At 60.1% G+C, this 15,610-nt stretch overlaps 1 protein-coding gene across 4 annotated transcripts in view; it reads right to left on the bottom strand.

Annotated features, from left to right (window-relative positions):
- The window catches only part of WWP2 (WW domain containing E3 ubiquitin protein ligase 2), a 43,374-nt gene that overhangs the window by 26,954 nt on the left and 810 nt on the right, over positions 1 to 15,610 (bottom strand). Inside the window, exons 1-7 of one of the 4 annotated variants that reach the window (XM_056361219.1) lie at positions 13,917 to 14,094; positions 13,518 to 13,769; positions 13,091 to 13,174; positions 12,236 to 12,383; positions 11,808 to 11,926; positions 4,328 to 4,612; positions 3,568 to 3,664 (exon numbers count right to left, since the gene is read on the bottom strand). In XM_056361219.1, the coding sequence (XP_056217194.1) occupies positions 3,568 to 3,664; positions 4,328 to 4,612; positions 11,808 to 11,926; positions 12,236 to 12,383; positions 13,091 to 13,160 (719 nt within the window). In that variant the 5' untranslated portion in view covers positions 13,161 to 13,174; positions 13,518 to 13,769; positions 13,917 to 14,094. Of the gene's footprint in view, positions 1 to 3,567; positions 3,665 to 4,327; positions 4,613 to 11,807; positions 11,927 to 12,235; positions 12,384 to 13,090; positions 13,175 to 13,517; positions 13,770 to 13,916; positions 14,095 to 15,610 lie in introns of those variants that run through there. The other 3 variants (XM_056361221.1, XM_056361218.1, XM_056361220.1) reach the window with 3 other exon arrangements.

Here is a 15,610-nt window from a genome sequence, read left to right on the forward strand (position 1 = left end):
CCTTGCTGCCCTATCCACCCCTGGGGCTCAGCGGGGCACACTAGCACCACACACATCCCAAAAGTTGTCCAGGACCCACGGCCCCACATCCAGCCCCCGGCCCCCATGGCCAGAGGGGAGCAGGCAGGTGGCACCGCCACCAGGAGCCAGCCCTGCTGGGAGCAGCCCCTTCGGCACTGGACAGAGCTGGTCCCTGCCCTCCCCAGCACAGATGTGCTCAGAGCTGCCCGGGGCGTTTTTAGAAACCAAAACAGGATGCTTGCAGGCTGCCAGCTGGCCACACAGAGCTACCAGGCCTGAATTAGCTGACCCGCCGCCCAGCCCAGCCCTCCTACGAGTGCTCCCATCTGGGCATTGTCTTTTAATAGACACATGGAAACAAACCCAGCAAGCCCACTGAGCGCAGCGGGCTGGGAGCGTGCTCTTAAAATAGGAGCAGGGAGAAAAGGCGGCAGAGCGCAGATGGGAACAGCCTCTCACAGCCACACTGGTGGGATGGAGCGGGGCATGCCGTGGGGAGCACATCTCCCAGGCAGCTGACAAGACCCCTGCTGTCCCCTATTGATTAAGGACCTCGGGTGGCTGCCCTGCCGTGTGCTCTGCCCCATCGCCGCTCCTAGGCTGGAGGCAGAAGAAGAAAGTGGCATCACCTTCATAGGCCCTGGGCATGAAACCCAGGAACGGCCACCTCCTCCCACTGCGGTGCCCAGAAAGTCCTGGCACGAGGTGCCAGCAGAGGTGGCAGCACCAGTCTTGGTTTCAGCGCACCAGATCGCCAGATCTGCGGCCCAAGCAGAGGGAGGGCAGAGAACGCAACCAGGACCAGCGCTGGCTGTGGAGCAGGTCAGGGCACAACCACTGGGAAATGTGACCGGGAGAGCCTTGGCACCGTGTGGACAGTGGGGGCTCAGCTCCCAAAACACGGAGCTGAGAAATTCCCCCTGGCCCTGCGAAGACGGGAGGAGGCAGCCACGTCCCCCAGCACGCAGCCCTCACACCTGCAGTGCCGGGAGCAGAGATGTCACCCATGTACCACCACCCCAGAGCCGGGGCAGGAGGAACACCCCCTCGCCCCATGGCAGCGGGACGTGCAGCCAAAGAGGTGCCTGGCTCTGAAACCCCCAGACCCAGCCTATTCCTCTTGCCCACCCCTGTCCAGCTGACACAGCTTGTTCTCCAAGGCACCGAGCAGACCCCCGGCCCCGTGCAGCAGCAGGCAGCACACCCGCCGTGCAGCACTGCTGCCTCTCCCCTGCCTGTGCGCCAGGGCTGCAGCTGGTAACGGCAGCTCCCCCGGTCTTTCACTGGTGCTGTGTCACACCAGAAGCCACACGCCTGGGGACACCCCACAGCCACATGTGGGGTTTCGCGTAGCAAGGGGTTTCACAAAGGAAAATACTTTACCTGAGTGACCAGAGGAGCGCTTCCCACCCACCCTCAGAGATGCTCATTCCCGTTGCCACCTGAGCGGTGACTACTGAACATCACACAAGCAGAGAAAGCAAAGCAGGCTGCACGGAAAAAAATCGCTTGAGTTTGCCTGAGCTCGTGACAGGTGACAGCAGCTACTCATGGCCGTGCCTAGATTGCAATGCCCGACGTGGCTCACCAGCCAGAGCCTTTCTGTAGGGTGAGCAGCAAACCAGGCTGCTTTATTCCCTGCTGTCAGAAGAGGCCCCTTTGGCCACCACAAGACAAACAGGGATTATGGCAGCTCTCTCGGCACCCACGGCACCAGCTCTCAGCTGGGGACCTCTGGACTCTGTTTTCTCTCTGCACAGAGGGCTGTGGAATTTCACACCCCGTCACCAAGATTAGCAGCAAATCCCAAGATGACATTTGTTCAGGAGAAGAAAGAGAAGCCCTGACCAAGCAGTTTCCCTTGAGGGGACAGTGTAGAAATAGCTGAAGAGCAAAGAATGACCCTTTTATTTGCTTCCTGCCTGCGAATGAGTTTGCCAGCATCCATCACCAAGCCCATGAAAATAAACACAGCTCTGTGTATAAACAGAGCCAACATCAAACAGCATTCCCAAGCGCAAAGGACCCATATGCCACTCCAGAGAAGGCAGCTGCTTCCATGGTGGGTACGTACAGCAATGCTCTGCCCCATGTAACAGCACTACATCAAACTGTAGGGTTGTTCTGGACATCACTCCAAATTCAGGTGAGCATAGGATGAAATGAAAACTAAGTAGAAAGTTTCCAGTACCAGAGCAGCCATGGGATTTTTAATGATGGCAAGCACACCTGGTAGGTCTCAGAGGGTCCCCCTGGCCAGACCTCACCATGCTTATCTTGCACGCTCACAGGTCGAGACGACACCAAAAGCAGAAACTACGTACAGACAATCAGAAAGCAGTCAGGAATTAGAAATAAGCAGTCACCATGTTGATCCTCCCCAGCTAGAACTTTCTTTGCAGGCTTTCCAGCACCTACTGACAGCTGCTAAGTGGCTGCAAAGTCCAGCTCCCGTCAGCACTCTCTCACCCCTCCAAAGGCTTTAACACCTGGGCAGCAGGAACCGAGGGGAGCAGCCACAACAAAAGAGCACAAACTCTGTTCAGCAACCTCTTCCCAATTCCCTGTCCCACTCCCTCCTCGTGTGGGAGAGGAACGCACGATATGGAAGGACAGGGTCACTTTTTAAAGCCAGAAGTATTCCTCCCCTTTGCATGTCTCTTGGTTGTGCCCAGCAGACGAAGGCGCAGAAGAGTTTGAGGTGTGGGGCTTATTGCTGAGAGCGCTCCTAAGCCTGGGGGCACGCAGAATCTCTTATCGGGCAGGCCACAGGCGCCCTCTCTACAGGCACACTTCTAACCAGAACATCTGTATAGGCTGCTGGGCCACTGCCATGCTCTGGAAATATAAATAGGTGTTAAATTCAACTCCATGTTGACAGTGTGACACGTCTCTCAATAACCACAGCTCCAAAAGGAGCAGTGCTGAGCGACTCCAGCCCAGCAAGAAGGCAAGGAAGGGCACTGTGCCAGGCACAGGATGGCCTGGTGCCCGAGCATCTCATTTCCTTTGGAAGCAGCTGTTATTTCCCTGCAGCTCTGCTTCTTCTGCTCTCCCTGGACCTTCGGAAGTGTCCCCCTGTGACCATTGCCCAGAGGGGCATTGTGCTTCCCAGCCTGGCCCAGTGCCTGGCCAAGGCTCTGCTCGAGGCAAGAGCTGGGGTCCCCGTAATCCCCATCTGAAGGGACCTTTGCTGGTTTGCCTGGTCACAGCCTGCCCCACATCTCCCTGACAGACCATTCCTTTGGCTGCCAGTAGAGCAAGTGGTGGGAACTGTCAGGACCATCACAGACCTGATATTCCTTGAGAAATAAATACTTTGAGAGGCTCAGGTCAGCCGCACCCCAGCTGTATGGCCACCCCTCAGCACCTCCCAGCTCTGCTGTCCTCCAGGAGGGCAGCCAGCCCACCCCTGCTCCACACATCCTCAGAGATCCAGAGCAGGGTCCGCTGCACAAGAATGATCTAGACACTTCTCAGCTGCCTCACGGCTGCAATAACCACTCAATACCGGACTGACAAGTGCTGCCAGCACGGGACCCTTACCTTGGTCTGCTTCCAAAGCAATTTGTACTGGGAGGCTGGTGTCTGCCCTCTGTGGCTGCAGCCATGCTGCTGGGGTCCCGTCCAGGTATCTGGGACCCTGAATGGGTAAAGAAAAAGCAGGTGAAGAAAAAGACTGAGGCACCTACTAGTTCCATCCTCCTTCCTTCCCTCCCTCCTTCCAGAAAGGAGACCCAAAAGCACACCAGCCCCACACATTACAGAACAGACCCACCAGCAAAGGACCCCCTGCCTTGACGCCAAGCTGCTCTCCTCCCCCACTGCTGTGCGATGGCATAGCCCACTCCCACAGCACCCCGCGGCCCCGAGCGCAGCACTAGGGAAGGGGAACGCAGGACTCTGCACAACTGGCAGCACCAGGAGAGCGGCCGCATTTAAGACGCCCAGATTTCACAGGCTTCATCTCCCAGCAAGGAAGGGGAGCTGAGGGAAAACAACACGCAACCCCCTGCCAGTCCAAGCTCTGCTCTCTGCCCTGGCAGCCCCACTGGGTCAGACATCACATCTCCGCACACCCTCTGCTGCAGGAAGCCCTTTTCTGAGCGGTTCATTAAATACAGAAGCGTTTCCCCAGCTGACAGAGGACAGCGAGGGAAGCAGGGCCTGGCGAAGGGCCACTCCTCTCACGGGGAGGCAGGGCACGAGCCTGTCGACGCTTCTGCTCCTGCCCCACCACATGCTTGCTCCCGCGGGAGCCCGTGCGCAAGCCCAGGGTCGGGGCAAGCAGGGGCCAGAGCCTTACCTGGGGGAGGAGGCGGCGGCTGCTGGCACTCGGACGCTTGCTCAGAGGTCGCGGGGGCCGTGCTCTCAGCCCTACTCCTCTCCCCGCTGCTGCTCACCGCCTCGTGCTCAGAGCCGCCGCATGCATGCGGAGACGGGTGGCACTCACCCTCTGTCACGGCATTGCCATTAGGCAGGCTTCCCAGATCAACAGCAGGCCCGTCCAGGAAAATCGTCAGCTCTCCGCTGGAGACAACACTGCCTTTGTTCTCCGCCTGCAGGTCCAGGGTCAGCTGCCTGTTCTCCACTGTGGGAGACGAGGGGACATGGAGAAAGAGACCAAGCAGTCACCACGCAGGATGCCAGCCGTGACGGAGGATGGCTCCACCACCCCAGCTCCCCCATGATGTGGGACATCAGCCTCCTGGTCCCCTCCAGGCCTCCCCACATCCCCCGAGGACAATGTGCCCAATCCTTCAGGGCCAGTGGTCCCAGAAAGCACTACCACCAGCACTGGCCCCACACATACACACACCAACCAACACTGCCAGAGGACACCTGGCCAGCCCCACCAGCAGCTCCTGGGGAAGACCCTCCTTCACCAGCCACTGCTCGCAAAGCGGGGTCCCTCCACCCTCTCACACGGGCTGCACCTGCCCCAGGGCCCTGGCTGTGACAGCCAGCACCACCATTGCTCACAGATCCAGAAGCCAGGGCTACGGGGAAGATCATGGCAGGAAAACTGAGAGGTTCGGCTGGTTTGACACGACACATGGGTCACGAAGGGTCCTACATGAGGGCAACCACCAGAAGGTGCCTGGGACATGAAGCAGGCCAATGGCTACATGGCCAGTGGTGCCTGAAGTCCTGGCCTGCTGCAGAGGAGCAAGCAGCATCTTTCAAAATTGGGGGTATCCTCACACTACCTAGAAAACCCAGGTAAGCAGCAAAGGAAAGCCCCAGGCACATCCCTCCATCCACATCCCCATGCATCAATCTCACTGAATAAAACCGGCACAAAGGGCTGCCCCAAAGCACAAAATGCTCTGCTGTGGCATCAGACTGCCTTCGCAGAAGCTTCTGGAGTGGGTAGCATAGGATGGGAGGCTCCTGGAGATGGCTGCCAGCTCCACTCCCCTCTCTCATGAGCCAGTTTGGCTCCATCAGCTTAGTGAGACTTTGCCAGCCACAGCTCGACACACAGCTGGGCACCACAGCTTGCCCAGAGGTAACGGCTCCAGGAACACCACTCGCTGTTCTCCCCGCGGGCACGGAGCGAGGGGCTGCAGTGGCAGGGGAGGAGAGCTGATGAGCCACATGCTGCCACGCGCCAAGGCACCCAGTGCCTGCCCTGTTTCACCAACACACGTCGGCAGCTGCAGCTCTCTGCCTCCCTGCGCCCCTGGACAGGCACCCACAACCCTTCCAGCTCCTCCAAGGCCTCCTGACAGTTTTCTACTGCACAGAGACAGCAGCAAGGGGTGTCCCCAGTGCCACTGGGAAGCCACCAGCACCCAGCATGGCTGGAGCAAGGCATCGTGCGAAGCGGCTGCCCGTACACCTCCTGCAGTCGCCCCCAGCCACGCAGGCTAACCACCCACCGCAGGGCTGCATCCCCATGGGAAGTGGGAGAACAACAGAACCCTCAGTGTCCACAGGCAGGCAGGGCTCTCCCACCATGGCAGCGATGCCTGCTGGAGCCAGCAGGACCGAAACACCCAGCTCCGCCACAGAAGGCCAGAAAAATTTGGCTGCGCCAGCCTGGGACACCAGCCCAGACGCTTCCTGACTCATTTGCTTAAATAATATTTTTATTATACACAGATTGCTCATGACAACGGCACCATTTTTTAGCAACCTGCTTTGTCCTGGTTTGCAGTGGGGACAGGGTGTGGTACCTGCCAGCGGGAGCAGGAGGAGGATGGGAACACACTCCCCACAGACCCCTTGTCCCACCTCTAGCTCTGGGGTGAGACACGCTGGCGGGGGTGCCAGGGTGTGCAAGTGCCACCCAAACCGCACCTATGGCTCCCAGCGGCCAGCCCAGCCCTTGACAGCACTGGGGTGAAGGCACAGAGACCACGGTGCTGCTGCGCACCAGCTTGGCCACTGCCAGGACCAGAAGCAGCCACACACCTCTCATACCGCCTGGAGACAGGCTCCTGCCCTCCTTCCCCGGCCGGAGCTGCTGCTCCCCATGGAACGCCTGCCGGCCTCGCGCAGCTGCGAAGGGATGGCAAAGGTGTCTGGCACTCACACCACATGCACTGGCCCATGGCTGGTAGCCATCCGTCCTCCAAGCCAGCCAGCACTGTGAGGGGGAGCCCAGCCACAGGGCAGGCAGCCTGGTGCTGGGATTCACCACCACCTCCTCCGAGGGGTCTCTGCCCCACAGGGCGCTCCACAGGCACCCCGAAGCCCAGAGCCACAGGGTGTGCTGTGAAGGCAGGGCTGCGGGGCAGGCTGCACTTGTGGATCTCATGAAAGAGTCTCAGGTTTTCAATGCCAAGGAAGCACACGTCCCCTCAGCACCCAGGGTCCAGGCACGGCTGGAGCACATGCTCACGGGGGCATAGCACAGAGGTTGGAGCCCAACTCTGTCACTCGCTACCTGCCCATGATCAGACAAGGGATTCTGCTAAGCCTGGTCTTACCCCTCTGCCTAAAGGAGTTGCTTTCACTTTGCTTCCAAGGGGAACCGATCTCACCATCGGTTTTAAGAGCCCGAGACACGAAGATGCTACTGAGCGCGGCCAAAAACCAGAACAAATCCAGACCCTGTTCCTCCCTGGCTGCTCCAAGCCATAGGAATTTGCATTTTCTCCGAGCCGTACGGAAGTCGTGCCCACACGCTCCAGGGGTCCCCTCCATCCCCCCCTGCGAGCACCCGGCAGCCGAGCGCGCTGCTCTCCCCGCCGGAGCCGCACAAGCCCTCATTGTGCGGGCGCCCAGCCGAGGGGGCGGCAGCGCAGGAGCAAAGACAAGGTGTCTCCAAGTGGAGGATGTGAACATGAACCTCCCAGCCGGCTTCCTTCTCCCCCTCTCCACCCCCTTCAGCTTTTTTAAAGAAAATAAACACTAGCAGAACCTTCCATTCACTGTCCCCATCCAGCACGCGGGACGCACAAAGGGACATTGCTGTTGCACCAACAGAGGGTCCCCTGAATGGCTGAGCACAAAGGCTGCCTGTGTCCTGCCGGCAGCCAGAATGTCAGAGGGATTATTATTATTTTGGGAGGGGGTCGGGGGGTGATTTGGTCCTGAATAAGGTCTCAGTTCAGCTACTTCCAGTGCCCTGCACACAGCATCAGAGCTCCCATTTAGCGAAGGTGAGCTGGAATTCCCACCCAGTCCATTAAGCGGATTTACGGTTCCACAAAATAAGGCTGGTAGCAGCCAGTGCAATAACGGCCCCAAGCTGAGCCCAAGCCCGAGCCCTCCGGGACCTCCAGGAACCACACACGTCTGACACCCATGGGCACAAGCACCAGAGAGCTGCCACATGGGAGTGGGCAGCCCCTCTACCTCTTCCCTGGGTGAGGTGGCTCCATCTTCATGCACGCAGCCAGGAAAACTTCCAGACAGACAGGCGGGCAATGCTTCCCACCCTTCTCAGCTCCCCAAACCCTCTTTGCACAGTTCCATTGGATGCAAAGGCCAGTTTCCACTTAAACGGCTCCACACAATCAAAGCTGCATTCACCATCACCCCTCAAGAGCAGCTCCCCGTGGAGCAGCCAGGACTGCTGCTTATGCCAACGGAAGATAAGCAGATCCTCTGGGCTACCCCGAAAACCAGACGCTCCAGCCAGCAACCTACTTGCCATGCCATCAGTCCACAGAAGAATCAAACCCCAGAGCCAGGACTCTGCCCTGAAATCACCCTGGCACCAGACAGAAAAGGCAGGGCAGCAACACCATCAGCGGGGCCGCTCGCTGTCAGCATCAGTGGGAGCACAGAGCCATACCAGCTTCCCCCGGGTGCCAGGCACCCCCACGCTAACCCAAGCTCAGGGCTGGTGAGTGGGCAGCACCCACCTCCCTGGTGCTCGGCGTGGGAAGACTAGCTTACACTTTGTTCAGGATCTGCAGCCAAAGGAATGACTCCATGCTGTGGCTACAGGCCCTCTGGGAAGGAGCTGGGGGACAGTTAGACTTCCCACAGCCATCCCTAAACCAAGGAGGAACCCAGACTGTAGGGGAAGGGACAATTTTTACTGTCCCAGGTAACACATAAGAGTCACCCCAGGCAGTGGGAAGCTTTGTCCATGCTGCTGACCCAGTCTCAGCCACCAGTGACTTAGGGACAACTGTGTCCCACTCCATTTATCTGCCAGGTATAACCAGGATGATCTCAGACTTCTGCTTCTTTCCTCTGAACCATCACAGCCCTGGGAGGGAAGACAAGATAGGAGCAGAAAGCCAAGAAGCCCGCTGTCTCTGACCAGGCACAGCTGGCACCTGCAGAACAGCCCTTCCAGGGCAGGGCAGGAGCCAGCAGACCCTGCCCACTGGCTGACAGGGGCACAGAGAGCAGCCTCCCACCCAGAGAGCCTGGGGGTGGCCAGGGCACAGGGCTGGTGGTCAGAGCGCCATCAGCTCTGCAGAACACTCAGGACACGACACCTGAAAGGTGATGCAGGGCAGACACAGTCCCACCCGCAGTGACTCACGCGCTTGGATGACCAGTTTTATGAGACTATGGCCCAGGAGGATGGAGCCGGCTCACTGAGCAGTCACCTCAGCTGCTCTGAGCCTTTGCCGTCATAGCTCCTCACTCAGAGCCTTTGCTGCTGGGGCACGCAGCAGAGCTCCTTTGACATCCCATCCGTGATGGGGGGGGGGGGGCGGCAATCTGCAGCTTTCCAGAGGTTTGGGGGTTTGCTGCTGGCTTCCTGGAGGCTCCCACGAGGCCGCAGCTCCAGCAGCTCTGCCTGGGGCACAGCAGCAGGGAAGGAAAAGGCTCTGCAGGATCTGTAAAACCCTGGCATGTGGTGCCACTCAAGAAACAGGAGCCTGTTGATGTAACTTGCAACCCGAGCAGTGAGCAATAAAAGCGAGCACTTCCATTTGCGAGCTGCAGCCTGGCTTACTCAGTGCCTGCACAGACATACACTGCTCGGCGCACAGGGGCACCAGCAGAAACCATCAAGGCCCAGTATGGGCTTCCACACAGACCGTTGGCACAGGGCTCCTGGGGTCGTTCCTCCGGCCTTGCAGGAGGAGTGGGCGAGGAGCTCCCAGAGCCTGGGAACAAAGAGGTGCCTTTGCAGCAGGCAGCAGCTCGGGGCCAGGGCAGGGGGCTGTGCCATTGCAAATTAGCTGTTTTACAGGAGCCCTGGGAGCAGCTCAGCTCTGTGGAAGGCTCCAGCTCATTTTCTGTGATTGAGCCCATTCTTACCCACCTCTCCATCTCCCTGGTCAATCCCCTCCGAAAGCAGGAGGGTGCTGCCTGCCAGAGGAGAGGCCCTGGAGGCACCTGCCAAGGCAGTGAGAAGCACTGCAACCCCAAAAGCAAGGCTGGACCCACCCGGAGCAGCAGCTCCTGTCCAACAGCTCGGGCTGTTAGCTCCAGCAGGCTCTCCCCACCTTCCTTGGGAGCTCAGGCCTGACCGGGCTCATCACTGACCCCTCTTTTCCAGGCTCCAAGCCTCAGAGCCAAGGCTTTCCACCTTTCACCTGAAGCGCAGCGTGCTTGGCAGGAGAGCCAACAGAAAGAACAGGGGGAACTCCAGCGTTTCCCTGGCAGGCGGCAGGCCTGCACGCACTGCCATGGACACCACCGGCAGCCAGAATACCACCCCTGCCCAAAAGCAGGGCAACCGGAACAGTTCTTCTGCACCAAGTAGAACAACTGCAGGAACACAAACAAAAGCCCACAGCTACACTCACATACAGTAACTTAACAGAAAGCCTCACCAAAACCATGACAAACCCAACTAAGCCAGAAAGGGGTCTGCTGCCCAGCAGGAGCAGCCTTGGGAAAGGCACGCTCCTGCTGAGTGCTTCCCAGGAGGGGGAGAAGATGGCCAGGCCCCTGCATTTCGCTGCCTTCCCCAGGAAGAGGGTCACAGGCTGCATTAGGACACGAAGTATCTGACTCGGGATAGCTCAAAATCCCAAATGCTCTTTACATGCCTTTGCATGACCTGGCCACTTCCCTGGGCTGGCAGGCGGAGGGAACAGGCTCCCCTCCTCTCGACAGGCAAGGAGCCCTCTCAAGAAAAGGGTCTCCCAGGCACCTAGGCTCCCACAGGACCTTCAGGGCACCAGCAGCAGTCTCTGGCCCACTCAGAGCTGCAGCAAAGCCCAAAGGCCAAGCACTGAGTCTGCAGAGAAGAGGAAGCAGACGCCAGGCTAGACAAGGCAGGCAGACAAAAGCACATGGCTCACCCAGGGAGTGCCGGCTGCCCCCAGCCCACAGCAGCACCTTCCTGGCAGGGCAGGGCAGGCTCTGCAGCTTTAAGAGTCTTCCCTCCCAGTCCACCGTGTCAAGGAAAAATCTGACACGTTTTTTCTGGTGGATGTTAATGGACAAGCTAGAACAGCCAGTTGCCTTTTCCATTCATTTTCCACATAGCCCCCTGGGACGCCTGCTAATGAAAGAGCCGATTGTGCCCCTGCAGAGGAGCAGGTAGGGCGGGAGCAGCAGTGCCTGCTCCAGCACAGCATCTGCACACCTCGGGAAGAAAAAGCTGCAGGAGAGTGTGCCCCAGGGCAGAGACCCCCACCGCTGTCTGGCAGCAACAGCCCAAACAACAGGCAGCCTAGCCCCACAACGACCCGGGATGGACATTCAGGTCCTCGAGGGCTTTGCGAGACAATGGCGGCAGCAGCACAGCTCCCCACAGCCCTCGCTGCCCCGGCAAGACAAGGTGCCACCTGGGGGCACAGCAGCCTGCCCACCACAGGGAGCACAGCAGGGACACTGCTGCGGTTTCGTAGCCTGCAGCTGGCAGTGCCAGAAGCGGCTCACCCCAGACCCTGGCATGGGGGAGAGTAGTTTGAACGAGCCCCATATACCCCTAGGGCACGGGAGGCCCCTCTCCCCGCTCAATACCAGGTCTGTCTCTTGCAAGTGGTGGAGCTTTGCTTGGAAAAGACAGAGCGAGCCTTTTCCAGCCCCACGCAGCCGCTTGCGCGGCCCAGGCCCTGAATGGCTGCCTTTATGCAGTAGCTGCTGTCATGAGCCACACTCTGGCGACCACAAATGGCAGCAAATAGCTGAGGGGTTTGTGCTTCCTCACAGGCTGCAGCACCCTGGCTAACGGAGGTATGGCTTCCGTCATGCCCCGGCCCCCCAGCCCCAACAGGCGGCCCAGGGCACACAATGGTGCCTTGTTCCCTCCCGGGGCGGGGGACTGCACGGGAGCCGTGGCAGCCACCACCTCTCCTCCCCACCGAGCACCTAGGGGCAGGCGAGGCGGCAGGACCCGGTGGGGTAGGGGGGCTCCAGCCAGGGTGGAAGCTGAGGGACCCTGGTGGGGTCTGGCTCGTACATACGTTTCCCACCACTCTTCAGCAGGTTGCTGAGGCTGATGGAGGCGGTGCCCAGCAGCTCGTTCCTCAGGGTATGGCAGCTCCACACCTTCAGGTCCAAGTGGCTCTGAGCTGTGACGTTCCTGCCGAGACCAGAGAAAGGGGCTGTCATGATGGCTGCATCCCTGCTCCATGCCTGGGGAACAGGCAGTGCTCTCCCCTGGCCAAAGCCAGGGAGCAGAGGGAGGTGGGCAAGGCCACGGGGCAATGGCAGACACCCTGCCCAAACACCCTGCCCTCCAGCCTGGCTCTGCCTGCCAGTGTCCTCATCTGCTGGGGGCAAAGATCACCAGCATCTGAGCAGCTCCAGCCAACAGCACAGTGGGGTACCCCAGGGAGCACGGGGCCATCGCCGGCATCAGACCCACACCAGGTGGGTCACGTAGACTTACAGGACAAGGGTCTCGTTCCACAGCAGCTCAGAGCTCCCAATCTGTTTCCCCGTCTTCTTGGTCTCACTGGGCAGCCCATCGCCTGACACCTCCACGTAGCAGTTCATGCGGGACGGGCGGCTGTGTGCCTTGGGCTTCACAGATACAACTGGGCAGAGGGGACAGGCAGAGGGTCAGGCAGCTGCAGGGGTGTCCTCCACCCCCCATCCCCACCCACCCCCCTGCCAGCTCGGGGTGCCAGGACTCGCTGCAGAGTCAAACTGCTTTCAGCCGGGCGGGCGGGGGGGGGGGGTGCAGGGAGCAGGAAGTGATTCTCCTGATGGCCACATGCAGGTGCTCCTGCCCCCAGCCCCTGCTCACTGCCTGTCCCCAGCTTCACCCACACGCTGCAGGAGTGTCACGGTCCCCGCAGACAAGGCCCTACCTACCCCAGGGTTGGTGAGCAAGCTGGGGGCAAAGGGGTTCTGCCAGAGCCGCTGGGCAGAGGGACCCCCCAGGCCAGCAGTGCCCTGCGCAGGGGCTGCGGGGCAGAGACCGGGACGGAGCTCAGGGACGCAGCTCCAGGCGTTGGGAGCCATCTCGCGGCCACGGGAGCACCAACGCGGCCCTGGCCGGGCCACAGAGCCACGTCCCACCAGCAGCGGGGAGAGGAAGCGGCAGAGCCCAGCCGATGGCTGCCCAGCTTCCCTGGGCACCCGTGGAACGCGGGGCAGTGCTGGCCAGCCCCAGCCCTTGCTCCCCACGAGATCTCCCAGCCTGGGGCGCAGGCAGCATACCTGGACCAGACGCACCCAAAATCCAGACTCCCCACCGCGGGACCCCCAGCCCCACCTCCAGCGAGGCAGTGGGACCCACCTTTCACAGAGAGCTGGGACTTCTCGCAGGGTGGCCCAGCCCTGGCCCTGCTGGAGCTCGCAGCGGCCATGGCATCACCCCTAGCTGGAAGCAGAGAGACAGGAGACACCTCAGCACCGATCCCATCCTGTGCAGGAAGCTGGGGCTGCACTGGGGGGGTCCAGCCTCTCTGGGCCCAAACACAGCCTGGCTGCCACTGCAAGTGACCCACACAGCAGGGAGACTTGGCCACTGATATGCACATGCCCAGTAAACACAGGTTCCCTCTCACTCCTGGTAAACCAGCCTTACACCACAGGCAACAGAAACGCTGCGTCCTAGGGAGAAGAATCTCCCTTCAGTGGTGCCACCATGGCCTGAAGATATCTGAGCCGAGCTGGGCAACACTCAGCCCTCTGGGCACCCTACTTAGGCAGCTGCAGCTTACCCTGACCCAAAGATGACTGCCAGTCACAGCCGGCGTGAGGACAGAGCACCCTCCAAACCCTTCAGCAGATACACAGCCTCACACCCTGCTCTGTGCCGCTGAGCAGCAACACTGGCTCAGGAGCAGCCTGCGTGGCCACAGCACAAGGGGTCCCTCGGAAAGGATGAGACAGTGACAACCGCAGAGTAGAGGAAGGTCTGGTCACAGTACAGGGAAGCAGCCGCATCCCTCGAGGGCAGCCTGGGTCTCCTCCTGGCAACAAAACCCCACAGAAAAATTGGTCTCATCTATCCTAACACACTGTGGAAGGGACAAAGACCACAGCTGCTCTGAACATACAGAAGGATCATACTGCAGAGCAGGCTGCGAGCCCAGACCTCCACTTCCCCAAGTGCTCACCACTTTCTCGCTCTCTGGCACCACGTCACTGTCACCGCAGGCACAGCGCTTCCCCCTGCCCCTTCTGCTGCAGCTTTTCCCTGGAGTCACCCAGCAGGGACAGGGAGCAGGCAGGAAGGACACAAGCTGTAACACTCAGGGATGCTCATGGAATATGTGATTGGGCACCTCTGCTAAAACGACTGACCACAAAATAGAAGTATGAGGTCACGTATCACGCAGAAGCACGAGGTGCTTGGTCTGGGACCACAGAGTCAGCTATTGACTCACACCATCCTCCTAAGCCTGCGGGCAGCAGTCCTCCTCTCTGCACTTCCCAGGCAGAGGAGCTGGAGATGATGTGCAGAGCACAGGCGCCTGTGGACCGTCAAGGTCACAGACCAGAGGGTCCCTGCATGCGCAAGCCCCTGACACAGCATGGCAGATAAGGAACATTTGTTGCCCACCTCTGCACAGGAGCAAAGAGGAGCCTCAATACTGTTGCCCAGGGCAGCAAGGGCTCAGACAGGGTCATATGTGATTCCCCTCCCAAGCCACGAAAGCCAAGAGCACCCCTCCTGCCTGGCCCTAGACCAGAGTGCCTGCCAGCCTCTCACCATCCTGATGAGCGGGAGGGAAGTATGAAAAGGGGAGATGAGACCTCCAGCTGTTCCAGCCTCTGCCACCTCCCTCCTTGTGCAGGAGTCTGTCTTCCCTGCCCCTCTCCCCACATTCTCATTAGACCTTACCAAGCTCCACTGCAAAGCCAGGTTTCTGTTTAAATGCCCTCTTGTGAATCAAGGCCTCTGCTCTCCATCTCCATGTGACCTCACACCCCCCCCCCCCCCCCCCCCCCCCCCGCACAACCTGGCAATCCTGTCCAGTGCCCCACACTCAGCCGAGGCCTGGCTGGTGCCTTGTACAAACCCCTCTCTGCCTGGAAAGCCTCACTTGGTACCAGCCTTGCTGCTGTTTTGGCTCTGTCAGACAGTGGCTGGAGGCTCGCTAACACGTGGTGATCTCTGCCCCCTTGTTAGTGGGGCAGCCGACTTAGAGAGGGAGATCTTTCACGAGCCTAATTGCACTTACTATTACTACACCTACTCCTAGTCCAATTATCCTGGCCCACAGATCACCCCAACCTTCCCTTAGGATATTGTTATTCCTTGTGTTTGTTATGACTCCCCAGCTCCGCACCACCGCTCATTTCACTAGTGCCATTAAGGTGGCCCGCAGAGAACAGCCAGCTGCGAGGCACCCCTGCACCAGCCTGTGCCCAGCCCCAGGCTGGACCGACTAGCGCGCCCGTCCTTAGGGCTGTTGTCACACTAACACTGGCGACTTGCGCCGCGCAGTTACTACAGCAGGACCCAAGGCTCGCTCCCCTGCAGCGGGGACTCTGGACCCTGCTCCTCCCTCGCAGCCACCGGCGCTTCTTTGCCTCTGCTCCAACCACCCCCCGGTGCTGCCAGCCTCACCGGCCCTGACGCCCTCCGCCCACTGTCCCAGGTGACCTGGGGTGCGCTAACCACCGAGCGCTGTCTGTCACCAAGGCATTTCCCCTTCCCGGCCCCTACGCTGCACATGCGTCCCCTCGCAGCCCTGCCGCTCTCCCCCCACTCCTGCTGGGCCCCACGTGCCTGCCCCGTGCCCCCAGAGCCGCCTGGGCACCCTGTGGCACCAGAGGGTCCTGGGGCCGCCCGGCCGCTGCTTTC

The sequence above is a fragment of the Falco biarmicus genome, chromosome 15, assembly GCF_023638135.1.
Source record: "Falco biarmicus isolate bFalBia1 chromosome 15, bFalBia1.pri, whole genome shotgun sequence".
Classification (NCBI taxonomy): domain Eukaryota; kingdom Metazoa; phylum Chordata; class Aves; order Falconiformes; family Falconidae; genus Falco; species Falco biarmicus.